The sequence below is a fragment of the Balaenoptera physalus genome, assembly GCF_965194825.1.
Source record: "Balaenoptera physalus genome assembly, chromosome: 4".
NCBI lineage: Eukaryota > Metazoa > Chordata > Mammalia > Artiodactyla > Balaenopteridae > Balaenoptera > Balaenoptera physalus.
The window spans coordinates 111,676,090-111,704,086 of NC_138891.1; the positions used below are offsets into that span (position 1 = coordinate 111,676,090).

The 27,997-nt window shown below is 34.9% G+C and overlaps 1 protein-coding gene across 3 annotated transcripts in view; it reads left to right on the forward strand.

Annotated features, from left to right (window-relative positions):
- Window positions 1-27,997, forward strand: part of GBE1 (1,4-alpha-glucan branching enzyme 1) — a 283,451-nt gene that overhangs the window by 245,358 nt on the left and 10,096 nt on the right. For all 3 annotated transcript variants that reach the window (XM_082460430.1, XM_082460431.1, XM_082460432.1), the window contains one exon: window positions 20,408-20,525. In XM_082460430.1, the coding sequence (XP_082316556.1) occupies window positions 20,408-20,525 (118 nt within the window). The remainder of the gene's footprint in view (window positions 1-20,407; window positions 20,526-27,997) is intronic.

Below are 27,997 nucleotides of genomic sequence, written 5' to 3' on the forward strand. Positions count from 1 at the left end.
ACATAGCTCACTTTTGTGGGCCTGAATTGGTGAGGAATCAGGGCATGGGAGGTGTAAGCAAAGGAAATAATAGGGAGAATGTTTTGGTATTGTCTGTACATTCATTTACTCGTCCATTCATTCATTTCACAGATATTTACTAAGCATCTATTTATTGAACACCTGCATGCCAGCCCTGTGCTAGGTGCTGGAAATACAGGAATTTCCTGGCAGATACAGTCACTGCCCTCATTGAGCTTTTAAACTAGTGAAGAAGACAAACATTAATAATTGTAAGTGTGATCATTGTTACAAAGTGAAACCTGCTGTGTATTTTAAAGAGATTATGGCTTACCCAATCCATGGAAAAAAGCGACAGATTCAGGATCTAGCAACAAACCAGCACAGATTTTTAAACAGGCAGTAGAAAGAATGTGTTCTTCCCCTGAAGCCCTAACAATGATTAATGTCTGCCACCTGAGTGAGATGCTGGATGCCAGCATGAAGTCCTACACGTCAGGGTGTCTCTAGCTACAGTAAGAGAAACTCCCTATTTGATTGGCTCAAACAATAAGGAAAATGCATTTTGCCAAACAATGAAAGCCCTGAGGCAGGGGGACCCCAGCACTGTGACAATATCATCAAGTTCCCTGGTCCGTTGGCCTTTCTGCTTTTAACTCCCAGGGTGCCAGCAGTGTCCAAAGGCTGGCACCTGGTAGAGTTGCAAGATAACAGCCATGGTTCCAAATGTCACCTTCAGACACAACAAAAGGCAAATAGATTTGTGTCTTTTTTCAAGAATGAAGTCACTTTAGCAGATTTCCTTTTGTATCCCGTTGACCAGAATTCAGTCCCATATCCCCAGAGAGGTGTCTAGGGAGGAGAATGCTATCGTCATGAGTAGCTATCATCATGATCAGGAATTACCCCTGAGGCTCCAGGAAGTGGCCTCCTTGGTGAAGTGGTTGCCCAGACAGCATGTTTCTTGGCAGTAAGGAGTAAAGGGCCATACTGTCTGGTAAGTAGCCTGTTGCACCTGTGCTGCTCAGTGACATTGAGGGTCGTGAAGGATGTTCCCTGTCTTCTACCCCAACCCTCCCAGATCACCATCCCACAGGACATCAGAGCATTTGGGAGGGAAGTCTGTCGCTGTGACTAATAGCCTAACTCTGCCCCAGTTAACACAGAGAATGCTCAGACAATGGAAATCAGTGTAATGAGGTTGTCTGCACTAAAGAAGAGCTGTACTGTTCAGGAGGCAAATGTTCTCACCATCTCCATGAAGAAATGCAAACAGATGCTAGACATGTAGCAACTCATACATAAGCCTTCTCAGCTACAAACTGCTTAAGTAATACCCCTGGACTAAATCCTGCTATATCTAATAATGTCATATAATCAAACCATAATTTTAATTATTATCAAACCAAAATGCAATTACAGAACACTTGTGATCTATTGCAGTGTTTGTTAGTTAAGTACTGCCCTTGACCCTAAGTGGGGAAGAAGAGATGTACAAAACCAATTTAAGATGTAAGGCATAATGCAGTAAAGGGGATGGGGCAGGAATGTTCCACAAACTTATCCTCATGTTTAATAGAGGATAAGTAAAAGAAAAATAAATAAATATGAGAGAGAGAGAAAAAAAAAAACAGAGATTGATTGATTGATTGAAAAGGAAAAGACTTTTAAGCCTGGATGGGGGAGGGAGAGAGAGAGAGATGATTGGTGGACCGATTGATTGATTAAGAAAAGACCTTTAAGCCTGGACCTTGAGAAATGGATAAAATTGTAGAAAAAGCTGAGGAAGGCTATTCCAGCTGTTGGAAATCATAGACTATCCTTAGATAATGGACAGTACCATAGATTAACTGGAGAATGGTGACCCTAGGGAGAAGTACTCAGAGATAAAACTGAAAAGATAGATTGCCATCACATAATAGAATATTTTAATGCCTTATTAGTTAGTTTAGGCTTTTTTCTATAGTTTCATAGTGAGTCACCGAAGGGTTTGGGCTAGGGAGCTACTTGATAAGAATGTACGCATTTGGAAAAGTTCTCATGTATCCAGGGTGTTAGCTTTTATGAGGAGAGAGGTTGGAAGTACAGATATCAATTATGAAAAATGGAAGTACACGTAAAAGATAATTAGGGTATGAACTAAAGTAATGTCCATAGGCTAGAAAGAGGTATATGAAGCGCTTTTTTGCAGTGAAAGGACTCAGCAGTTGTTTGGACATGGGGTGTAGAAAAGAAGATACAAGGTTTCACTTTGAAGAGTGAGAAGAATGGTAGTAGTATTATGACTGAGGACATCAAAGCAAGGAGGAGTAACCAGTTTGGGGAATAGAAAATATGAATTTAATTTAGCATCACTGACAAATGGAAATACATGGAATTTCAATGATGATGTCTGTCTAGGAGAAAAATCTTGGCTCAAGCTGCATTGATCTCCTATCTGAAGTCTGTGTAATTTAACAAATATTATTAAATGAAAATATATATAGTAACATAGTATATTTTACTAAGTAAAAGCCACCCCAAAAGTTAATTTTGTTTAATGATACAAAGTTACACTGTACATGAAAGTCTAGTTTGGTTTTGGTAAACCTTGCCACAAATTGAATCTTTTGAAATTTAGCAATTTGTTTAAACGCCCATAGGCACCTGTTATACAGAAAATTTCTATATTAATAAATACTGAATGCTTTACATTAATGACTCATTTCAGAAAATGTACTCATTAAATGTTGTAATGATATACAGATCTTGGAAATTTGGGCCATATCTTTATAGAAGTCATAGTTGCAGCCTTAGTCATCTGTTGCGTCTCTAAGAGAACCTTGAAGAAATATTGTTTGGTTCTTTTACTACAAGGATTTTGTCTTCTACAGATTTGTGCCCACTTGGACCTTATTTACTCTTGCTGCCTTTCTCATTCCTGTCTTTCTGTCAACAAGCTGTAACTAATTCCTATATGTTATTGCTTCCTCTAAGGACATTTGCATTTTAATAACAGTCTTTTTGAATACTCAAAAGTATGGAAGACCTAATGGACTAGATATCTAGTAGAATAATTTTTTTTTATAATGAGGGTTTTTTGTTTTTGAGGAAAGGAAAGCAGGAGAGCATTTCCAACATACCTTAAACCATATTTTCTAATTAGCTATATTAATACTGCCAGCCCTAACTCCTAGCTTGAAATCATAAAAACTTCTGGTTTTTGAAATGCTTTATACTCCAATAACCCAGTTCAGTGCAGAAATCCCACCTATATACTCCTTCACAAATCATAGCAGACATCAGAACACTTTCCAGTCTTGGGAATCTCACTATTTCACAAGGTAAACAATTCAAGTTTTTTTTTTTGTTTTTTTTTTTAATATAGCCTTAAATGTAAATGCATGAATTCTGTACTCTGGGGCCAATGCCTGTTCTATATGTCAGCTATTCAAATCAAAAAGGCATTTAACTTGTTCCTCACAGTACCACCTCTCCTTAGTCTACCCTCTTCCAGACCAAATATACCTCTGGTTTCTTTAATAGATTCTTGTGATACTTTCCAGACCTGTTACCATCATGTCTCTCTTATCAAAATCCGCCCAGCATTGTTCACACTCCTCTTCATTGTGTCTCCAGAACTAACAGCAGAATATTCCAGATATGGTCTGGCAAGTATGATATAGAGTGCCCCATTACCTCCTCTTATCTTGAGACTGCTCTCTCGTTAACGGAGTTAAAGTTACATCAGCTTTTCTGGCAGCCATCACATTTTTCACTCATATTTTATTCACTTTCAAATTAAAAGCTTTAGCTTTTCTTTATGTGTATTTGTATTATGTCCTATCTCCCTTATTCCTTATTTATTCAGCTAATTTAACTAAAATTCCAAATTTAACATTGAACATAAAAAAACATTATTTTTTGTCTCTAAACCATTAATAGAGAAGATACAAGAGCACTAGAGTATTAATGTTATGATCGTACCATCTTCCCTAAGCAATAGATAGATCTCTTCTTTCAGCTTCTTGTTGTTTCTAGCTTAGCTTTAACAGTTCTTTTTACTATCCTTAGCATTTTACAAATCTCATTTCTTTTTGGTCTTTCATCTTTCTGACTTTATTCTTATACCTTTAAACAACATTGTAGTTCAGCATTATAGAATCATTTCAGGTATAGAAAGTACAAAAACATTGGGATTTCTGTGCTGTAGTTTCTGACTTTACCAAAGTGTTCTTCTGTGCCACTGGTATTTCCAACTACTGAGCCAGTGAACTGAATACAGATTTTCTCTGTGAAGGATCCACAGAGGCAAGATTGGATGTATTAATCAAGTCAAGAAATTCATCAAATTTTTAATTCCCAGAAAAGCAGGATTTGGTACCAGAACAAATTTAAAGTTTCTAAAGAAGTCATTTGAACTTCCTCTGTCACTATGAAATATAAACCTGCAATAGGCAGCATGTTTGAATTCTTGAGCAGTTCCATTTTTGAACCTGTGTATCCTGTATATCAAATAGCAAGACATCAACTTTCACTCAGATCTGTGTAGCATATGTGCTGACTGTCTTCCCAAGAAACTGTTGTAAGGGGAGCTATTTTGGGGGCAATGCCAGGCAGAACAGAAGCAACGCTTTAAGGATGCTTTTAGCTGTCACTTCAAAATAAGATGATAAATTTGGAAAGCTGAGAGGGTTGTCTGCTTTGTATTACTAAGGTTTTGAACCTGGTCTTCATGGTGATTGCTAAAGGACATAGTATTGTTTCTGCAAAAGGAATCTGTAGCCATATTCTAGAAAACAAAAAAAGTAGCAACAATAAAAACCCTTTGCCTGTGCACTGTCTCCCATTTGTCTTTTTAGCCACTAATCTGCAGTGTAATAATCACCAGCGTTCTTTCATACAGTGGATAGCAATGTGGGTGATGCAGGACTGACACCCAATGTACTGGCAGGTTACATGCTCAGGAAGATAAAATGCATTCTCCTGATGTGGTATATTTGCTTATGATTTTACATTGTTTAGCTGGAGAGAAAGAAAGAAACATAATGTCCTTTTTAGTATCAGAATCATTATTGTATTTCTGTGGTCACATTTCTTCACTTAGACCATTATCAAATCAGCATTGAATCAAAAGGAAAACTGCTAAGCCCCTAAGGGCAAACTGCTCTTTCTAATCCATTTTGAATAAAACAAATGATGCTGCCTCATTTTGAGTGACGTAGGGGAGAGCATGGGTGAAGGGGCCCTCTTTTGAGGGCCTTCTGTTTGCTAGCCATTTTTATTAAGTATGTAGTTTAACATTCCCAGGTGCCCCGTAAGGTAGGTTGTGTTAGATTCATGTGACAGATCAGGAAACTAGGCCTTTAAGTAACTATCCAACTTCCCTCCAGCACAGGCTGGTGAAGGTTGAGCAGTGTATTACAAAGCCCATGTTCTTTCTGTTAGACCACGGTGCCCCTTTCTGCCATTCATGGGTGCGTGCATTTAGTTGCTGGTGGTAGCAATAGTGGTATTAGAGATGATGACTTATTTTTGTAATGTTCAAAATGATTTTGATATAGTTCTGGGAAAATAGGTAGCATGAGAAAATTATACACAATTTCATGGCACAAACGTCTGTCTCGTCAGGTTCCCACAGTACCTCACCATCACCCTCTACAAATTTTTCCCCACAAATTCTTCCTCGTGACCCCTGTCACCATCATCCAAAAGAAAAAACTAAAAAAAAAAAAAATTATTTTTTAAAGCAAAACATGAAATAATTGCCTCAGGTCAATTATTGTGATTTCTCTGCATTCTGGAGAATATAAATGTGCCGTAGTTCTTTGCTCAAAGTGAAACCTTCTGATGCATCACATCAGTTAAGTTTATTGTAAAATATTTATGTAAATGTTAAGCCCTCACAGCTCATTTATAAGGTATGTGTCTTGGTATGTACAGATCCTTATCACTCTGAGAGCATAAACAACACTAGTAACAAATGTTTTCAAATTATTTGTCAGCATGCTTTTGAGGTGGGGTGAGAATAATAGTGTTATAGCAGCCCCCTTTCCAAATGGCTTTTCAAACTGTTACGGTATTGAAATGTTAAGAGGAATAATCATAAATTACGGCTTGTGAAGAATATGTGAATCCAGGCCAAAAATATTTAAAGCTAAGGGAACAGATGAGTAAATAGTTGGATTTGACTCAAGATCTTTGCAATATTTTCATTAAAGTGCTGAAAGATGTATTTTTTAAAATGTAAATTCAGACACTGACATTTGCAACCTGTACACAGAGTTTCTTATGAGCATATAAGGTCACTTGGATGATTCACTGAAGTGTGATCGCTGAAGGCAGAGATGTTGTTGTGAGTTGCTTAGTTTACAGAAGCCTTTGAAGCATGGTTATGTAACAGTCTGTGTTTGTTAGAATCTAGGCTTTATGCAGCAAATAAAAACAAAGGACTTAATTTAGGATTAGCTAGATGCCACATTCTATCAAGATTTTATATGTAAAGGTTAATTTCTGGACTAAAAACGTAGAGCTTAACTTTTTAGTTTTCCAGGCTTAGATGTTTTGGTAAAAAATTAAAGAAAAAAAAAAAAAAAACAAGTACAAGGGTTTCTCATAAAAGATCTACATAGTGACTTTGAACAGATGCAAGCATGTTTCTTTTCCTCATGCCCATATGTGTGAGAGAGAGAGAGCGCAAGAGCGCTTTTACTCTGTGTGTCCATTTAGTGATGAAGCTCTTTTTATGCGAATGGGGACAGGTAATCCTACTAACAATTTTATATTTAATATAAGTCCTCCTTTTGTTTCTGTAGCTTCAAAATGGATGTACACTCATGGCCTTGGTTAGCCTTCTTTAGTTTCAAGGTGAAAGTAATACTTTTAAACATTACCTCATTACCTAGAGGTACTTTTGGTAATTTTTCATTGTTAAACACTGTCCAGAAACCCCTGTGATTTAATGATAATGACAAACGTGTACACCCCACCTCCACTGGCAATAAAGAGCCTATGATTTAGCTTCATTTTCTACTCAGGAATTTGAGATGAATCACAAAGTAAGAAAAATATTTTGCAACTGCTGTAACACTTTTAGATTGGCTTAATATATATTCATAGGACTATAGGTAGTAATGAATAACGAGTGGGCCCTTACCACACACAAATGTTTTTAGATTTTTTTTTTAATAGCTGAGTGCTATTCAGTGTCATTCAACAGCATTTCTGTTTTTGGTTCATAACTCAGTTCCTCAGTGATAGTCTCCTTTTGTTCCAAAAATTCATCTAACAATAGCTCAGTCAATATTTCTCTCCTCTATTTCTTGCCTTTCTGGGGAAAACAGAAATCAGAAATATTATTGTATGCTATGAAAACAGGACATTCTCACCTACTAGTTGTGTCATTAATGGGAGGAAAACATTTGTTCCTAGCATAAGTATTTTTACCAATTTGTGAAAAGAGGTACTATTATATGGCAATTGACTCCAAGATACATGGTAAGACTGTCTTTCTTATATTAGCAATTATATCTTTACTTGGAATATATTAGGTAAACATAAAGCTAAATTGCTGATTGATGGATGGATGGATGTATGGATGGATGGCTGGATAGATGGAGGATACAGTTTCCTAATGGTGGAAGAGCCCTTAAATGTTGTTCAAAATTAAGTAATTAAAACACAAAGATTTCTGTAATCTATTGCTTTTCCCTTAGAGCAGATGTTTAATTAAATGGTAGAAAGGAAAAATTGATAAAATATTATCAATAACATACATCATGATTTTGTAGAATTTAAAATTGTGGAATCTGCTGTCAGAATACTTGCTGAACAGACTTTCATAATAAGATCTACCATCTATTACAAACATATGCTTTGCGTGCTGCAAGCACTTTACATTCACTATCTCATTTAGTAAACTTTTTCCTTTCCTAGGGAATAGCATTGCAAACTATAGAGGAAGGAAAAATCCACAATGAAAACACCAGCCTGAAAGATTTCATATCTAAACTTTCTTTTTAAATAGTCCTTTATTTAATCAGTCCAGAACAGATTGTTCTCTTTTATTTTGAAAAATAAATTATACATATCACCTTTATATCTGATGCCAGCTTTTTTTAAATAGAGCATTCAGTATCTAAAATAAATTTCTAATATATTGGATGTTAAATTACTTTTTCCTTCTGGATCTTCTCTGTAGAAATTAGCCCACACCCCCCCCCCCTTTCTTTTTTTTTCAGTGAATATCTCCTGCCTATGAGAAAGCTGTTTGGATCTTCTATAAGTGAGATATTTTTATTTTCATCGTTTTCTGTTAAGCTGTTCTAACTCAGAATCTCACAGGGTCAAATTGAGGGCTCAGTGTTTCATCTATATTTGAAAATGGTACCTGAATATTCCAGAAGATTTCTTAAAATTAAGCCATTATTTAATTACTGGTTCATTATAACTGTTTAAGGGCTCTTAAGGATATATGGGTGCTACAACCAAAAGAAAGTTGTGTCTCTCCAGAGAAAAGTGGAAAAAGTAAAGCCATGAACAATGTGTTCTTGGAAACAGTGGTTTCAGTTATAACCATGTGTAAGAACCATCTCTAATTCTGTTAATGTGGTATCTCTTATCCTAAATGATGGCAAAATGCCTAATTAATCCCTATTTTATTTGTGAAATTTATCTGTGGAACTAATTAATCCTTTTGGTAGTTATATGATACCAACTGTTGAATAAGGAAAGCATTCTTTATTATGTTATTAAGTAAAATTATTTAATTAATATATAACTTAAGTGCAGTCATATTACCTTTTATTGGCAAACAATTAACATTTATTATAGGAACATTAATTAAAACAGAAGATTATTTTCTTTGTCTGTAAAATTATAACCATTACTGTAAATTTTTCCCCATAAGCTCTTTATTACTTAGGGAAATAGTCAATTTCACTCTACTACCTTCCCTTCTAACACTCTTCCTTTTTGTCCAGCTAAGGAAAACAAAAGGAAAATAAGTTTCTCTGGTAGCATTCTTTTCTGATTCTGGAACATTCCTTTCTTCAGTTTGTTCTCTTACCCTAACATTCTTATCTCACAAAGGCTCATGTAACTTGTATGGCAGTAGGTATTTCTGGGTCTTATACTTGTAAACATTGAGAAATTTGCTCTTTTTACTAGGATAGTGGTTAAGAGCATGGGCTCTGGAATAAGACCATCTGAGGGTTCAAGTTCCATCTCTTCCACTTACTCATGAAAGTAATGTCTTTGTTTCCTAGTTTTCTCATTTTTAAAACACCTACTTGTAGAATTATTGTCAGAATTAAATGAGTTACTGGCATGTGAAAGGCTTAGCAACAGTGTCCAGCACATACTATAAGCTCAGTACCTGTTAGCTGCGATGGTCATAATTACTGTCATTATCATTATTCTAAAAATGCACTAGAAATTTGATAATAAAAGGAAGGAAAAGAAAGGATGAGAGGAGTAGATACTAATCCTCTCTGTTGCCTACATTCTCTTGTCATACTTCTTTTTTCATTTCCTGTTCCCCATTTCACCGCTACAAATTGACTTCTGTCCTTCCGAAGTAGTGGAATTAAAAGTCTTCTGCTCCCTGCTATATCTTTTCCTCATTCTTGTACCATTGGCCCACCTTTCTTCCTTACCTCCACTTTCTCCACATGCTGCACCACTATCTTGATTTGCCTTTCTTCTCTAATCACTCTTGTGTTGTCTTTTTTCCCCTCAGATCCAAACCCAATCATTTATTCTTTTTTCTTGCTCTTTTCCCTTGAAGAACTCACACATGCTCATAACTTCAGCTGTAGCTCTGTGAAGATGATCCCTAATTGCCCCTTCTACCATGGTCTTCCCCTATTCACTAAGTGAAATTTTGTGATGTTTAATGACTGTTAGGAAATACTGAGCAGCCTGGAATCATAGCTTTTTGAAAGGTAGAAGAACTCTAGCATGACCTGGTTCTATTCAATTAAATAGAATTGTTTGGATCAGATGTATTTTAGAGATGGTTTCCAAATTAGTACCAAAAGGTAAATTGCATAACACTTGACAGTGTATGAATACTTTTATTTATATTGACTCATCTTGCCCTCGCATCATCTTAGTGATGGGGTCAGGCAAGTATTTTTATCCTCAAATTAAATATAAGCATTAGAAAGATTTATAACTTTCACAAGATCATATTCTTAGTAAGTGAATAAATGTGATTTAAATCTAGTTCCTGTAAGTCCAGCACAGTTTTTTACTTGGGCACCAGATAATTCACCTTTTGTTGCCCTGTAGAAACACCATTAAAATAGGTAAAGTGTGTCTGTCTCACTAACTACTTATAATTTTATTTGTTTTCTCTGCTTCTCTTTGTAAAAGTTAATGGTGTCTCTGACTAAATGTCATTTTTTGCAGTGTTACACTGTCCTAGTTTCTGATACTCACAAACACAGATCAATTTAGCTGGAGTATTTTTAAAACAAACATATTTACTTTAAAGGGGTAAAATGACTTTTTAAGGAAAAAGATGACTGCTCAAATATTTGTTAAACCAGGATATAAATCTAAGTATATTTCAGCTTCAAGTGCAGATTGGGAAAGTGTCATGCTAGGTGCTGAAGGATGTTAGAGGATAAAGAGTCTGGGGACTAAAAATCCCATAGAATAAAGAACACTTTACAAAGAGGTGAAAGAGAAGCATCCTGCTATCATCAGCTTTCTTTCATTTAATTGTATATATTTCCTTTTCTTGCCTTAATAATTTTGAATGTAGGAAATTTATTCCTGGTGATATTTTGTTTGTTGACAGCTTCAGACAACTTACCTAAGGGATATACAGAATTGTCTTACTGGATTTGGTTAACTCTTTTATGACCACAGTAGTCACATCACTTTGGAATTTTAATAATATTTAGATAGTCTAAATAAAACTCAACATTTGTGAAATAACTATAAAAATAAATAATTAAGTCTACATAGAATTTGATCCAAAATGTGCCAGAATTTTTGCTCATTTCAATTATGTAAATCATCTTTATATTTGACTATCATAGCCAAAACATTGGTTCATTTTGTTTTGAATTGTACAAAAATGCACTTTTCAGAAATAACTTAGCAGCTTTACTCTTTTCTTGTGTAATTCTTTTCCACATCTACCTAGTAAGATTAAACCAATATGATTGTTTTCAAGATGATTGTAAACTACTATACTAGATTTATTATACCCCTGGAAAATGTATATATTAACAATCACATGTGTATGTGTGTTTAAAGCTCTCTCACTCAATTTTTTTGGTGCCTGTGGAGAAATGTTTACTTTGAATCTTCTTCCTCACAATCATCAACCTAGGTAAAGTTTTGATAGTTACTGACTGTGTGCCCAGAAGTGCTCAGGAATGACTGGGAGTAATGATGCATGTGTGCACACACACACACACATACACACATACACACATACTCCTGTAAGCTTTACTTGACAGTTTCTCAAGGAAAGCTAGCTCAGCCCCTTCTCATTTACCTTTCTGAAGCACTGAGTAAGCCCTAAAGTATTAGATTTTCTATTTGGTCTTAAAAGTTAAAAGAGAAAGAAGAATATAGACTATACATTACTCCTAATAAATTTTGACTTCAAATAAAGAAAAAGGATGTTTCTACTACCAACACTAAAAGAATAAGCTTTCAAATGTTTAAGTATTTTAATGTTCATTTACTTTGCAGACTTTAACTGGCAGATGGTGGTAGAGTGTAGAAAATAGTATATACCTAAGTGCATATCCTGGCCTTGCCAAATTATATATAAAATCATATATATATGATTTTTCATAGTCATTCTGATGTTCAAGGCTTAACTTCAGTCATCTGTATAAAGAAGGCTAACCAGTCAAGTTGATAATACAAGTCTTTGAGTGTATGTCGACTTTAGTAAACATGTAATCATTTATCCACTTCAACTAAGAATTATATAAAATGTCTGTCTCCAGGGCTCATACCAATCACAGTTATTCGCTTGAGAATTAATTGCTTCAAGCTGACATGCATCTGTTTAACTGTTGTGACTGTTCCAAAAAGAAGGAAAAAAAATCTTTTAAAATGTCCAAGTAAAACTTTATAGATAATGAAATGGGATTGTGTTAGAAATTACATTGTACAGATCTGGAATATTAACTCTATAAAATGAGGGAAGAAAATCAAGGTTGTTCTTTTATGACTAAAGTAGTGTTAAATTATTTCTTAAAGTTTAGCAAGAGCATGCATAGATCAAAACCCAAGGAGGATACTGCCATAGGAAAATAATGAAAAGAAGATCCACTCAATAAATATTCCAGGTACTAATCTAGGTCCCAGGTAGAGGGGAAGAGGGGGGATGGAGAAAGACATATTCCCCTTATACAGGTTTATTTTAATTAAAGGAAGAGAGAAAATATAATAATTAAATTTATAGGATGATAAAAGTTGATAATGCTGTGTTGAAAAATCAGGACAAACGCAAGAGCATGTGGGGAAGTGTTTAATTTTCAGTTAGGATGTTCAGAGTAGGCGTCTCAATCTTTCTCAGAAGCAAATTCATAAAATTTAAAAAAGTGTGTAGTCCTCAAATAGTTCAATGTACTGTCCAATCAAACTTCAATGTTCAGATTATTTAAATAACAGGGAAAGTGTTTAGATTCTAGTGAGAGCAAAGACATGGGAGAAAGGAATGGAAAAAAAGGTCAGAAAGGAAGAAAAGGCCAAGTTGGGTGTAAAAAGTAAGAAAGTAAATCGACCTACTTTTACATTTTTCATCACTTTAGACAGCAGTTTAAATGGTCCAGGGTCTATAATAGTAATATAAAGAGCAGCTAATAACTTGAGCATTTTTCCCAGCACTGGGCACTGTGTTAAGCACGTGATGTACATTGCTTCTGTGAATCTTCACAGCAGCCCTCTGATATATTACCTCCATTTTACCAGTGAGAAACTGAGCCTCCAGGAAATTCAGTAACTTGCTGGAAGACACACAGTTGGTAATTGGCAGAATCGGGTTTAGAATGCAATTGTTGGACCCCAAAGCCATGCACCCACTGTATTTTACTGTTTTAGGATGCTTTCTCCTATTCTTGTCTGTCTGCGTGAAATAGCTTAGATGATGCTTACTTATGCTAACTGTCATCATTTTTCAGGAACTTTGAAGTATCCAATTGTATTTTCCATTTATATATACATTGCATAGGACTCTATTAAAGGATGTATTAGAGTAAGTTTGGGTGAAGACGTTTCTTTATAGCCTATGTCAAAATTATTTTGAATTCAAAAGCACAATATGTTTGTAAAAAATGTTGCATCTGCATGGTCAAAACTCATTTTGATGACAAAGTATGTGTTTAAAAGATGTACAAAAATCGATTGTTTGTTCTTTTGCAGTTCTAAATAATTGCTATTGCTTCAGCAAATAATTGAATTTATAAGTTCTTTGGGTAATAATCTTTAATGGCACAGACAAAGACCAACAATTTTAGAGGGAGGTTAGTCTAGAAGTGTGGGCATATTTTTTCCTTTCTTGAGTTACTGAGAAACTGACATTTTTTAGTTCAAGTTATATAATCTTCTAGGACAAAGAAAAGTTCCTAATTAGGTTAGTCAAAGAATTCTGTAAAGTATTTAGAATAATATTTCTATTTGCATGGAGAAATATGTAGTGCTCAATATTTTAAATTATTCAATTTGGTGCCTAAGAATGATTTGCATGAAAATGCATTTCAAAAAGCATAGCTATCCATTAATTAACATGGTAGATTATATTTGAGCCCCTCATCCTTTGAGTTTACTTTATTGTTATTCTGCATTGTACAATTTCTAAGAATGTATAGTTAAGGAAGTAAGCTTGCAGGAATTGGAGTTTATTTTTTAGGCTAAAATCAGAAACCTACTGATGAAACAAGCACATTCTAAATTATACTAGAAATATACTTTTGTTTTGCACTTAATTAAAACATGTGGTTGTCATTTAAACTTTTAATGAAAACAGTGTTCACAAACTTGAATGCATGTGTAGCTCATGCATTGAAGTTGTTGCTTTTTACAAGGCAATAAAATTTTAATATAAACTAATAAAAATTTTTTAAAATATATATTACCCTTAAAGGGAAGTTCCACTTGCCTTTCATTATATTTAAAATATACTTTGACTACATTCAGTAGTAAATTTCCTATTTATTTTTATTTTACCCTCTGTTTTAATTTTATTTTAGAAATATTATAATATTGGGGGAGTTTTTTTTAAATTAAAGTTAGTTAGGTAGAGCAAAAAGCTAAATGGATATTGTCTATTGAAAGTAATATACTTATAAATGTCCATTGCCCTATAATAGTTTCAAACAAATAATGAAAATATCATTTCCATTGGTGAATTTTTAAGTCATCATATATTCTAGATGACAGAGCTAAAGATAGAAATGCCTAAATCAGATACACACATACACACACACACACACCTGCCTGACTCTAACACACATATACATTCATAGAACATACAGCAACACATCACAAAGTTTTTGCTACTTCTATATTTGGAAAGAGACCAGAGAGAGCAACTAAAGGTTATCATTTATGACCAATTCTGTGGTTCAGGACAATAAATGAGGTATAATTTAACTATATTTATAAAATAGAGAGACAGATCTATTTGAGACGCTATACAGCCATAACCTAAGATTTTGTGAATTGTGGCTGGCAATAAATAAAATTCAATTCATGAAACATAGAAAGGGGAGCATTATGTTAGAACACTGAGGCAAGTCCTGTGCTGGGTGGTTATCTTTAGACTGTTAAAAACATGAAATTATTTTTGTTTTCTACCACCTGTTCTTATACTGCCAGATGTTTGTTCACAGTTCCTTAGAATTTCGTACCTACTGTTTTCTGCCTTTGATACAGATTCTCTCTCCTGGGGTCACTTAACTCCCAAAAGTTATTGCAATCATAATACTGTGGGTTGGTTAATTAAAGAATCAGGTCTAAAAATAACATACCAAATTCATATATTCTAAGTGTACATTTTTTTTCACATTTTAACAAGTCTTCAATTGGGATGTGTCTTACAGTGATTAGCATGGTAGTGATATTTTTCTCTTTATTGGAGGTGTATAAAATAATTCATCTTAAAATTGAAGGTGTCTTAGATTTAAAGATATATGGTAACTTACCAGCTTTGCCATCTTCATGGCCACCTAGTCACTAGAGAACCCCTTTTATTGTCACTCAGTCTGAAACCTCAGGGTTTGTACCTTACAATAAATTTCCTTAGTTTCTTCAGCAGGAGTGAAGTGAGTTTAGTGCAGAATGATATAAACGATAGTACTTCTTACATCAAAATCCTTATACTTTGAACAGACACTTTATCAAGTGGCCGAGCAAACACAGCAGCTTTTGAAGTATTTGAAGAACCATTGAATTTAAGAGTCTTCATGTCTTCACTGCTCTTTAATCTTATTAGTACAGGTCTTCAGAACATGGCTCTTCCTTGGTTCAAATGTAAGGACACATGATAAAATAATGCTTAAAACTTCTTATCTACTTCAGCCTGTTTATAGATATATCAAATACTTAGGAAGCTCTTGAATTTAAAATAAGAAGAAATAATATTTTAAAATGATATCCAAATGGATAGGGATCTATTTGATCTCCTTTTTTAAAAGAAAATCTCCATAAAAATTCTATCATTTTATCATTCTTTCCCTGCTATATTTTCCCAAATAGAGCAAGGTACATTTTTTCAGTTCAATAATTTTATGTTCCCCAATCAAGTGACCAAATGAACCAACTAAACAAGAAATTGATCTAGAACAAATGCAGTAAACCTCAGATATTCAGACTCCTTAAGTAATGTTAAGAATTACAGTCCTTTAACACCAATCTTTTAAATTTAATTAAACACTCAGATGGATATCACTTTATCTGTTTTCCTTGTTTTTATTCTTCATGTCATGTTCATTCCAACCTCTTTATGCTTAGAATCTCAAATTTAGAATTAAACAAGAAACTGCCTGCAAAAACACTTTGCCTGATTCTTGGCATAAAATAGGCATCCACTTGTGGAGAGTAGGGTAATTAGATCTGAATTTGACTTGTGTCTACATCCCAGCTCTGCCACTAAACTTATTGTGTGTCTTTGGGCACAACTATTCTCCCTTTCCAAGTGTTTCCCCAAATTGAGCATCAGTTTCCTTACATTTGAGTACCATTAGTTGCACATCCAAAATCTCATTGGTTTATGTATGTCTCTCCATTTGCATTATCCAAGTTTAGCCATACTACTATCCGTGAACCATTGTTAGGTCCCTGGCTGGTTTCTCTGACTTAGTCTTTCCTTTGTTCATCCTATTCTACCCTCAACCTTCAGGTTAATTTTTTTGATTGTCATAACCTTTCTCACAAACCTTCAATGTTCTCATACTTAATTACAAAATAAATCTTAACAGTCTAGCCTAGCCTTCAAAAGTTTTTGTTTACAGACTGTCAATCCTACCTTCCCTCCTTGGCTCTACCTCTCATTGCATATTGCTTTCTGCTTTATTTATAGACATTCATATGCGTTTCTAATCTCCCCTTAATAGGCTATGAGTTGCGTGTGAACTAAAACCACATCTTAGTCATTTTTATTTTATATCTTGTACAGTGCCTCCTACATTGTGTGTATTTATTAAGTGAATGGGAAAAATAATTTCTCCTACTTTCCTCGAATATAAAAAATAAGACATGTAATTTGGCCTTTCTTGGTGAATCAGAATTGTCATCCTGAATATCAGTTTCAAAGATGTATTGAGAAGCTATTATGAGAAGGAAGTCTGCTATGTGTTGGGAGATAGCTATGAATAAAAGAGATGTGAAGGTGTTGAGATGTCCTGCTAAATTTCTTTTATCCACTGTGGAACTGGAAACCACATGAACAAGGTAGTTTAAGTGTAAATTGGCTCTGAGTTATATTTTCAGAGGAATGTTCTTTAGTGGAAGACAGGGCTTTGCATTTTTTTAAGTTGACGCTTGAGTAGTATGTTGTGGTATTTTACAATTATAAAGCTCTTTCACAATCATTACTTTTAATCTAGTGTTTTAAAGTGTTGGAATTTCTGGAGTTTAAGGGTTGTGTTTTCTAAAGGACGTGGTTGTATTCCCTGGGTAATAGAGACACAGGGCTGGGGAATTCCAAAAGTGGCCACAGCAGAATTTTTTTCTTTAAATTATAGATCAGAGAAATATGTCTAAACTGATATTTTGAAACTTTATGGCTTTTGTAAGCTTTTTCTTTATAGCTATAAATTATAGATTAAGTGAGTAGATTCTAACCATTTTCAGTGTGATGATCCCTTTCAATGTCAAAAAGAAATTGGTTCTTATAAAACAATTGTTCTTTCAGTATCTTTGATTGAGAAAATATATTTAAAAACTTACTACAAATTCTGTAGGGGTATTGGTGCTGTGTGGGTCCCACGTCATGTGCATGTGTGTATCTGTGTGTGTCTGTGTATTTGTGTGTGTTTGTGTGTGCTCACATGTACATGAGAAAGAGGGAGTGAGGGAATGCCTGAGCGAGAGAAGAGAAGAACAAAAATCCAATTGCCCAGATAACCTCTTTAAAAATGTTTATGCTAAGCAGTGTTCCTAAAAGATGGGGTTTCCTGATTTTTGTGTCAACTATGAATTGGCATTTTCCATTGGCACTTGCCATCTACGTCTACAAGGATTAAATCATGAGCTGCTGCGTCTGCTGACTTTCAACACCCCCTGAAAGGAGTTCAGGTGGAGAGCAGAAATGAGGCACTCTGTGCTCTGGGAAAAACTGGCAGAACAGGGCTTCAGATGCTTAGATATTTTCAGGAGCCGATTTTATGAGCCCAATTCTTATATTTCCTCATATTTAGAAAAGCACTAAAATCCTTCATGGCGACGACTGCTCCCCATGACTAGCAGAAACTTTCTGCAAAAAAATATGTGCTTGATTGCATGTATTCCCCCTTCACCAAAATCACATATATACTGACCTTCCGCCCTGCCTCTTTGGAGCAGTTTCTCAGAGCTATCTGGGATGCTGTCTCCCAGGCTGCAGTCCTCATTTTGCCCCAAATAAAACTTAACTCACAACTCTCACATTGTGCATTTTTTAAGTTGACACTTGAGTAGTATATTGTAGTAGTTTACAATTATAAAGCTCTTTCACAATCATTACTTTTAATCTAGTGTTTTAAATTGTTGGAATTTCTGGAGTTTAAGGGTTGTGTTTTCTAAAGGACGTGGTTGTATTCCCTGGGTAATAGAGACACAGGGCTGGGGAATTCCAAAAGTGGCCACAGCAGAATTTTTTTTCTTTAAATTATAGATCAGAGAAATATGTCTAAACTGATATTTTGAAACTTTATGGCTTTTGTAAGCTTTTTCTTTATAGCTATAAATTATAGATTGAGTAGATTCTAACCATTTTCAGTGTGATGATCCCTTTCAATGTCAAAAAGAAATTGGTTCTTATATAACAATTGTTCTTTCAGTATCCTTGATTGAGAAAATATACCAAAAAACTTACTACAAATTCTGTGACTTTTTAAATGAATTTATATCTCATTAATCAAAAAAGTGCACATTCTTTGAAATACAGTACCGAATGGGTATAATAACATAATTTAGTCTTCAGACAATGTACATATAGAATCCCAGCCCTTTTAATAACATAATTACTCATTCTGTGAGACCCTTATAACACAATGACCAGTGATTATCAACCCACAGGTTGGGAATCTGTGCTTTTCATGATATACCTGCTGTCTTCAGTCACAACTACCAATAATCTATGCTGTTAACCAATAATTTAATAATTGATACTGTATTTCAAGTGTTTTAGAAAGGATTCTATGTCATTATTCTCTAAACTGTATTGTACTCCTTTTGTTTTTGTTTAATGCTTTTTGAAGACTGTGCAAGTATTTAATGAACTAGGATGAAGAACCAAAGCTAAGCTTCTACTTTAGTAGTTCCTTTCATTCCACAATGCTTCATTTATTTACCCTGCCCCTAATGAGTTATTTTCACTGTCCGTATTTCCCCATTAAATAAATCCATATGCTCAAATCATGTGCAGCTCTATTGAGTGACTTTAGAATGAATGAGCTTGTGCCCATTAGTCATCTTTTGAACTCAGTCTTTCTCCCTGTCCCTCTCCCTCTCTTTTAAACACAGTAACATGCTGATTACAGTATTAGTCTAAACTTGCATCAGAGTAGGCTGACCTGGATTGACTGAAATGGCGCCACCACTCCCAGCAAAAGTTCCTGTGGTGCCTCCATCTGCATCTCTTACCCAAACAGAGGTCCCCTAGGCATGAAAATGATGGTCATAGTTTGTTATCCACGTGTACTTTTTTTTTCCCATGTACTTTTAATGTGATAACTTTAGCTGTAATGAAAATATACAAACGTTTCTGAGATTAAATATTTATATACGAGGAAAAGAAAATACAAAGCACCTAGACACCTATCTGTCTCCCTCCTTAGGCTAGAAGAAACTTAAACTTCTAGGTACCCATTTATATTTACCTGTGGATTTTTTACTCAAGTATCATTTCTAGACTTTCTGAGCATAAGTTTGAACATAATAACCGTAGCTGTTATTTTGTTATAAATACAATAATGCTAACATGCATAATAGCTCATTGTGAAAAATCAGATGTTACGTTGTAGCAGATCACATGATTGCAACATGAATCCACCTGTGGCATGATGGATAGTATGTTTGCATGATCTTGTGCATTAATAGAAACATGCTGCTTGTAACCAAGGGGAAAAACTAAGCCTACTTGGTCTTCAGACCACACATGGACCCTTAGTTCACTTCTGTGTTCCTCACTTTATCATCCAGGATCTAGCAAACTGCAATGAATTCAGAGATGGGGAAATAGTAAAAAGCCATATCAAATGAGTAATGATCAAAGGTTCTGGGATTACATTTAGTAAGTATTTAGTTATGTATGCAGAGGACACATGGAGACAAAATAGCTATTGTTAAATATTTGAAAATTACTGTATTTTGAACTTATTCTTTATGGCTGTTCTGGGTAGAAAAAGTCCCAAGAAATCAAAATTCTGTTCAATATGGAGAAGAATTTCTAACAAATGGAATTAGTTATATGAAGAGGAAAGTAGATTCTTCATTAATAGGTATGGATGATCATGTGATGAGCTGTGATAAAAGGATAACAAGGATCCCATGGGTGTGCGGACTAGATAGCCTATAAAGCCCCTTTCAAACATGATAAACTCAAACTCAGAAATCTTAGAGAAGAAATTAGAACATAGCACAAATCATCATTAAACAGTTTTCAAAATACTCGCTTTTAAATCCTGTCTCAGAAATGTTTTATAATGTCTCATTCAACTCCTAAACCGTTGTGATTCCTTAAGAGCTGTACGTACAAAATTGTGCTAGATTCAGATGCAGCGGAATATGGAGGACACCAGAGACTGGACCACAATACCGATTTCTTTTCTAAACCTTTTGAACATAATAACCATCCCTATTCTCTTTTGGTAAGTAAGATTTTTAAGGTATTTTCATTTCATTTAAATTTAATTCTGTATTTTCAAAATGATGTGTTTTTGTCCAAGGAAACAACTCTTCAACAAGTAAGCAACATGGAGACAAGGCAGGGAGTAGGGAAAGAGGATTGCCCTAAAAAAAATAGATGCAACATGTGGTGCTAGACTGAACTGGGTTTTGGAAAAACAAATAATAAAGGATATTTAGCTGACAATTGAGGAAATTTGAATATTAATAGGATTAAAAATTATTTCTCAAAAAATAAGAGGAAGGCACATTTTAGTTTTCTTTCTATTATGAATATTTCTATTTTTATACAATTTACTTTCCTTCTGTTCTTGCTTTCTCTGTAATATTTTACATTAAGCAGATTTCTACATTATTGGTTATCTAATGAAGTTTAAAACACCTTAAAAGAATCTATATATACATTTTTTTCTTTCATGTAGTTATTGATGACTGAATTCATTCTAGTTATAAAATTCTCTGGTTTCCTTATATTACTGAGTAGAGTGTTGTATTATATTAACTAACTTTTACTTTGTGATGTTGACACAATGAAAGAATATTGCTTTAAACTACTAAATTTAATTTCTTTTAAAAATGTAGAATAAAATTTTGCCATTTGCAACAATATGGATGGACCTGGAAGGTATTATGCTTGGTGAAATAAGTCAGACAGAGAAAGACAAATACTGTTTGTTATCACTTATATGTGGAATCTGAAAAATAAACAAACAAATGAATATAACAAAACAGAAATAGAGTCACAGATATAAGGAACAAACTAGTGGTTACCAGTGTGGGGAGGGAAGGGGGTAGCAGCAGGATAGGGGGAGGGATTAAGAAGTACAAACTACTATGTATATAATAAATAAGCTGCAAGGATATATTGTACAGCACAGAGAATATAGCCAATATTTTATAATAACTATAAATGGAGTATAATATATAAAAATTTTGAAACACTATGTTGTACACTTGAAACTAATATTATAAATCAACTATATTTCAATAAAAAAAAATTTTAATGTAGAATTTAGAAGCTCTGCAGATTTGGAGGAATTCTTCATTTAATTTATGGCCAAGTCCACATCTGCATTATATATGTTTTCCTTTTCCTGACTAGTCATATATCTATCTTTCTTCCTCTTCCCTCTTCTCTCTGTCTCAGATCTGCATTTTTTTGTTTGTTTCACAGTAAAAGGTCTTGGATTAAGATTTAAGTCAGAAAGAGAAAAACAAATATCGTATATTAACACATGTATGTGGAATCTAGAAAAATGGCACAGATGAACCTATTTGCAGGGCAGGAATAGAAAGGCAGACATAGAGAATGGACGTGCGGACATGGAGGGGGTAAGGGGAGGGTGGGATGAATTGGGAGGTAAGGTTTGACATAAATACACTACCATGCATAAAATAGGTAGCTAGTGGGAACCTGCTGTATAGCACAGGGAGCTCAGCTCGGTGCTCTGTGATGGCCTAGTTGGGTGGGATGGTGGGGGGAGGGAGGTCTAAGAGGGAGGGGACGTGTGTATGCGTATGGCTGATTCACTTCGATGTGGGGCAGAAACTAACACAACATTGTAAAGCAATTATACTCCAATAAAGAAAAAAAGAAAAAGGAAAGATTTGTTTCACTTATGTGAGGCCAGGATGTATCCCACAAATGTATGGCTTTATCATTGCTGTTAAATTCTCTCATCTTTTTTTAAGTTTGGGTAAAAGTCAAGCATGAGAATCTGTTTGGTACCCCTGGCTCCTCCATTTTTCTACTATATTCCCAGCTCTTAGGGTGGTACCAGCACCTTACTTTGTAAGCTGCCATATTTTATATGTCAAAGACAGTGGCATAAAATAAATAAAACGAGCAGGGATGAGCAAGATTAAGTTGTTGATTATCAGTTCTGAGGAAAGTCAGTAGCCTTGGGAAACCTAGGTGTTACCCTATGTGTGTGTTGAGGTGGGTTGTTGATGATGATGTTGATATGGCTTAGATAGAGATCTAGATTGATGTGTATTTTCAAGAGGGAGGGCTCAGAGCTGCTAGTGGATTCTATCTCCAAAGAATGATTGCTGTAGTTTGTCAGAACATTCAGTTTTGACATGTAAAATAAGACTGATACAAATAGTTTCTGAAATGAATAAGAAAATGATCTTAAAGCTCTGAAATAACCAAAAGAGTTAGAGACCCCTGAGGGGTTAGGGAAGAGTTAGAGACCCCTGAGGGGTTAGGGAAGGTGACAGCTCATAAAGAGGAGTCATGGAGAAGTAGCACCCACTTGTGATAAAGCTGAACTTGAACCAGTTGAACTAGACTGAAAGGGTTTTGAAAGTTTCAGATAGCAAAAATGTTATATAGCCAACTTTCCTAAAGGTTCATGTATCCAAAGAGAGTTCTCCTGGGGAGGGAAGCCTGGTAATATAGTAAAAAAGACCACAAAATGTCATGGCAGGGAATTTGGGATCAAGTCCCCAGCCTGCCATTTACCAGCTATGAGAACTTGAGTAATTTGATCTTTTTGTGCCTCGGTTTCCCTGTCTGCATAGTGAGGATTAATAATAGTATCCTGCCTACAGCAAGAGGTTCTCGCGAGGCATAAATTAATTAACACGGCCAAGCTTTGGGGAAACTGCAAAATGCTACTGCACATGTATTCAAAAGTTACTATTGTTGTGGCTATTCAATAATTATTTAGGTATTTTAAGCATGTCAAGACGCTAGGTGCTTTGAGAATATTCTCCCAATTTTGGAAAAATTATCATCTTAGGCGAGGGCTTGGAATCTTTGAGGGTGGGCAAAAAATATCTTGACATTCTTTTGATTTTTTAAGAGCAAAGATATTCTGTTATAATTAAAACAAGCCAAGTAACCAGTGGCAGCAACAGTCAGGGGATTACTTTTCAAGCACTAATTGAATTGATCTTCCAAATATGGACTGTGCAGTTCTAAATTAGCAGGTGGAATGGAGAAGGTCAGATAAGTCTCCATAACAGGTAGAGGAATACAGTACTGCAAGCACATGAGAAATAGAATAGAGCTTCAACACTGCCTGTAATAGAATTCTGATCCAACTCGGTCAAAAGGTAAAGATTGGCCCTGTCTCCTCAGCAGCAGCATCTTGTTTCCAATAACTACTGATGCTTTAGGAATGACTCATTTTATTTCTTAAAATTTTTTATGTTTTTTTATTGGGGTATAGTTGTTTTCCAGTGTTGCGCTACTTTCTACTGTACAGCGAAGTGGAGTTACCTGTGCTATACAGCAGGTTCTTATTAGTTATCTATTTTATGCATATTAGTGTATATTATGTCCATCCCAATCACTGAGTTCATCACAACCCCCAACACTTACCCCTGCTTTTCCCCCTTGGTGTCCTTACATTTGTTCTCTACATCTGTGTCTATTTCTGCTTTGCAAACAGGTTCATCTGTACCATTTTTCTAGATTCCACATATATATGTTAATATACAATATTTGTTTTTCTTTGTCTGGCTTACTTCACTGTATGACACTCTCTAGGTCCATCCACACCTATACAAATAATCCAATTTCGTGACTTTTAATGGCTGAGTAATATTCCATTGTACAAATGTACCACATCTTCTTTATCCATTTGTCTGTCAATGGACATTTAGGTTGCTTCCATGACCTAGCTATTGTAAATAGTGCTGCAATGAACATTGGGGTGCATGTGTCTTTTTGAATTATGGTTTTCTCTCGGTATATGCCCAGTAGTGGGATTGCTGAGTCATATGGTAATTCTATTTTTAGTTTTTTAAGGAACCTCCATCTGTTCTCCATAGTGGATGTACCAGTTTACATTCCCACCAACAGTGCAAGAGGGTTCCCTTTTCTCCACACCCTCTGCAGCATGTATTGTTTGTAGATTTTCTGATGATGCCCATTCTAACTGGTGTGAGGTGATACCTCGTTGTAGTTTTGATTTGCATTTCTCTAATACTTAGTGATGTTGAACAGCTTTTCTTGTGCCTCTTAGTCATCTGTATGTCTTCTTTGAAGAAATGTCTGTTTAGGTCTTCGGCCCATTTTTGGATTGTGTTGTTTGTTTTTTTAATATTGAGCTAAATGAGCTGTTTATATATTTTGGAGATTAATCCTTTGTCCGTTGATTTGTTTGCAAATATTTTCTCCCATTCTGAGGGTTGTCTTCTTGTCTTGTTTATAGTTTCCTTTGCTGTGCAAAAGTTTTTAACTTTCATTAGGCCCATTTGTTTATTTTGTTTCTATTTCCATTACTCTAGGAGGTGGGTCAAAAAAGATCTTGCTGTGATTTATGTCAAAGAGTGTTCTTCCTATGTTTTCCTCTAAGAGTTTTATACTGTCCGGTTTTACACTTAAGTAAGTCTTTAATCCATTTTGGGTTTATTTTTGTGTATGGTGTTAGGGAGTGTTCTAATTTCATTCTTTTACATGTAGCTGTCCAGTTTTCCCAGCACCACTTATGGAAGAGACTGTCTTTTCTCCACTGTATATCCTTGCCTCCTTTGTCATAGGTTAGTTGACCATAGGTGCATGAGTTAATCTCTGGGCTTTCTATCCTGTTCCACTGATCTTTATTTCTGGTTTTCTGCCAGTACCATATTGTCTTGATTACTGTAGCTTTGTGGTATAGTATGAAGGCAGGGAGACTGATTCCTCCAGCTCCATTTTTTTTTTTCTCAAGATTGCTTTGCCTGTTCAGGGTCTTTTGTGTCTCCACACAAATTTTAAGATTTTTTGTTCTAGTTCTGTAAAAAATGCCATTGGTATTTTTATAGGGACTGCATTGAATCTGTAGATTGCTTTGGGTAGTATAGTCATTTTCACAATATTGATTCTTCCAATCCAAGAACATGGTATATCTCTCCATCAGTTTGTGTCATCTTTGATTTCTTTCACCAGTGTCTTATAGTTTTCTGAGTACAGGTCTTTTACCTCCTAAGATAGGTTTATTCCTAGGTATTCTATTCATTCTGTTGCAATGGTGAGTAGAATTCTTTCCTGAATTTTTCTTTCTGATCTTTTATTGTTAGTGTCTAGGAATGCAAGAGATTTCTGTGCATTAGTTTTATATCCTGCAACCTTACCAAATTCATTGATTAGCTCTAGTAGTTTTCTGGTGGCATCTTTAGGATTTTCTATGTATAATATCATGTCCTCTGAAAGGAGTGACAATTTTACTTCTTCTTTTCCATTTTGTATTCCTTTTATTTCTTTGTTTTCTCTGATTGACAGGGCTAGGGCTTCCAAAACTATGTTGAATAATAGTGGTGAGAGTGGACATCCTTGTCTTTTTCCTGATCTTAGAGGAAATGCTTTCAGTTTTTCACCATTGAGAATGATGTTTGCTGTGGGTTTGTCATATATGGCCTTTATTATGTTGAGGTAGGTTCCATCTATGCCCACTTTCTGGAGAGTTTTTACCATAAATGGGTGTTGAATTTTGTCAAAAGCTTTTTCTGCATCTATTGAGATGATCATATGGTTTTTCTCCTTCAATTTGTTAATATGGTGTATCACATTGATTGATTTGCATATATTGAAGAATCCTTGCATCCCTGGGATAAACCCCACTTGATCATGGTGTATGATCCTTTTAATGTGTTGTTGGATTCTGTTTGCTAGTATTTTGTTGAGGATTTTTGCATCTATACTCATCAGTGATATTGGTCTGTAAATTTTTTTTTTTTTTTGGTAGTATCTTTGTCTGGTTTTGGTATCAGGGTGATGGTAGCCTCGTAGAATGAGTTTGGGAGTGTTCCTTCCTCTGCAATTTTTTGGAAGAGTTTGAGAAGGATGGGTGTTAACTTTTCTCTAAATGTTTGATAGAATTCACCTGTGAAGCCATCTGGTCCTGGAGTTTTGTTTGTTGGAAGATTTTTAATCAGTTTCAATTTCATTACTTGTGATTGGTCTGTTCATATTTTCTATTTCTTCCTGGTTCAGTCTTGGAAGGTTATACCTTTCTAAGAATTTGTCCATTTCTTCCAGGTTGTCCATTTTATTGGCATAGAGTTGCTTGTAGTAGTCTCTTAGGATGCTTTGTATTTCTGCAGTGTCTGTTGTAACTTGTCCTCTTTCATTTCTAATTTTATTGATTTGAGTCTTCTCCCTGTTTTTCTTGATGAGTCTGGCTAAAGGTTTATCAATTTTGTTTATCTTTGCAAAGAACCAGCTTTTAGTTTTATTGATCTTTGCTATTGTTTCCTTTGTTTCTATTTCATTTATTTCTGCTCTGATCTTAATGATTTCTTTCCTTCCACTAATTTTGGGGTTTTGTTTGTTCTTCTTTCTGTAGTTCCTTTAGGTGTAAAGTTAGATTGTTTATTTGAAAATTTTCTTGTTTCTTGAGGTAGGATTGTATTGCTATAAACTTCCATCTTAGAACTGCTTTTGCTCTATCCCATAGGTTTTGGGTCGTCATGTTTTCCTTGTCATTTGTCTCTAGGTATTTTTTGATTTCCTCTTTGATTTCTTCAGTGATCTCTTGGTTACCTAGTAGCGTATTGTTTAGCCTCCATATGTTCGTGTTTTTTACGTTTTTTTCCCTGTAATCGATTTCTAATCTCATAGCATTGTGGTCAGAAAAGAAGCTTGATACAATTTCAATTTTCTTCAATTTACCGAGGCTTCATCTGTGACCCAAGATGTGATCTATCCTGGAGAATGTTCTATGTGCACTTGAGAAGAAAGTGTAATCTGTGATTTTCAGATGGAATGCCCTATAAATATCAATTAAATCTATCTGGTTTATTGTGTCATATAAAGCTTGTGTTTCCTTATTAATTTTCTCTCTGGATGAGCTGTCCTTTGGTGTAAGTGAGGTGTTAAAGTCCTCCACTAATATTGTGTTACCATCAATTTCCCCTTTTATAGCTGTTAGCATTTACCTTATGTATTGAGATTCTCCTATGTTGGGTGCATATATATTTATAATTGTTATATCTTCTTCTTGGATTTATCCCTTGATCATTATGTCGTGTCCTTCCTTGTCTCTTGTAACATTCTTTATTTTAAAGTCTATTTTATCTGATATGAGTATTGCTACTTTATCTTTCTTTTGATTTCCATTTGCATGGAATATCTTTTTCCATCCCCTCACTTTCAGTCTGTATGTGTCCCTAGGTCTGAAATGGGTCTCTTGTAGACAGCATAAGGTATAGGTCTTGTTTTTGTATCCATTCAGCGAGCCTGTGTCTTTTGGTTGGAGCATTTAATCCATGCACATTTAAGGTAATTATCAATATGTATGTACCTATTACCATTTTCTTAATTGTTTTGGGGGTGCTTTTGTAGGTCCTTTTCTTCTCTTGTGTTTCCGACTTAGAGAAGTTCCTTTAGCATTTGTTGTAGAGCTGGTTTGGTGATGCTGAATTCTCTTAGCTTTTGCTCGTCTGTAAAGCTTTTGATTTCGCCATCCAATCTCAATGAGATCTTTGCTGGGTAGAGTATTCT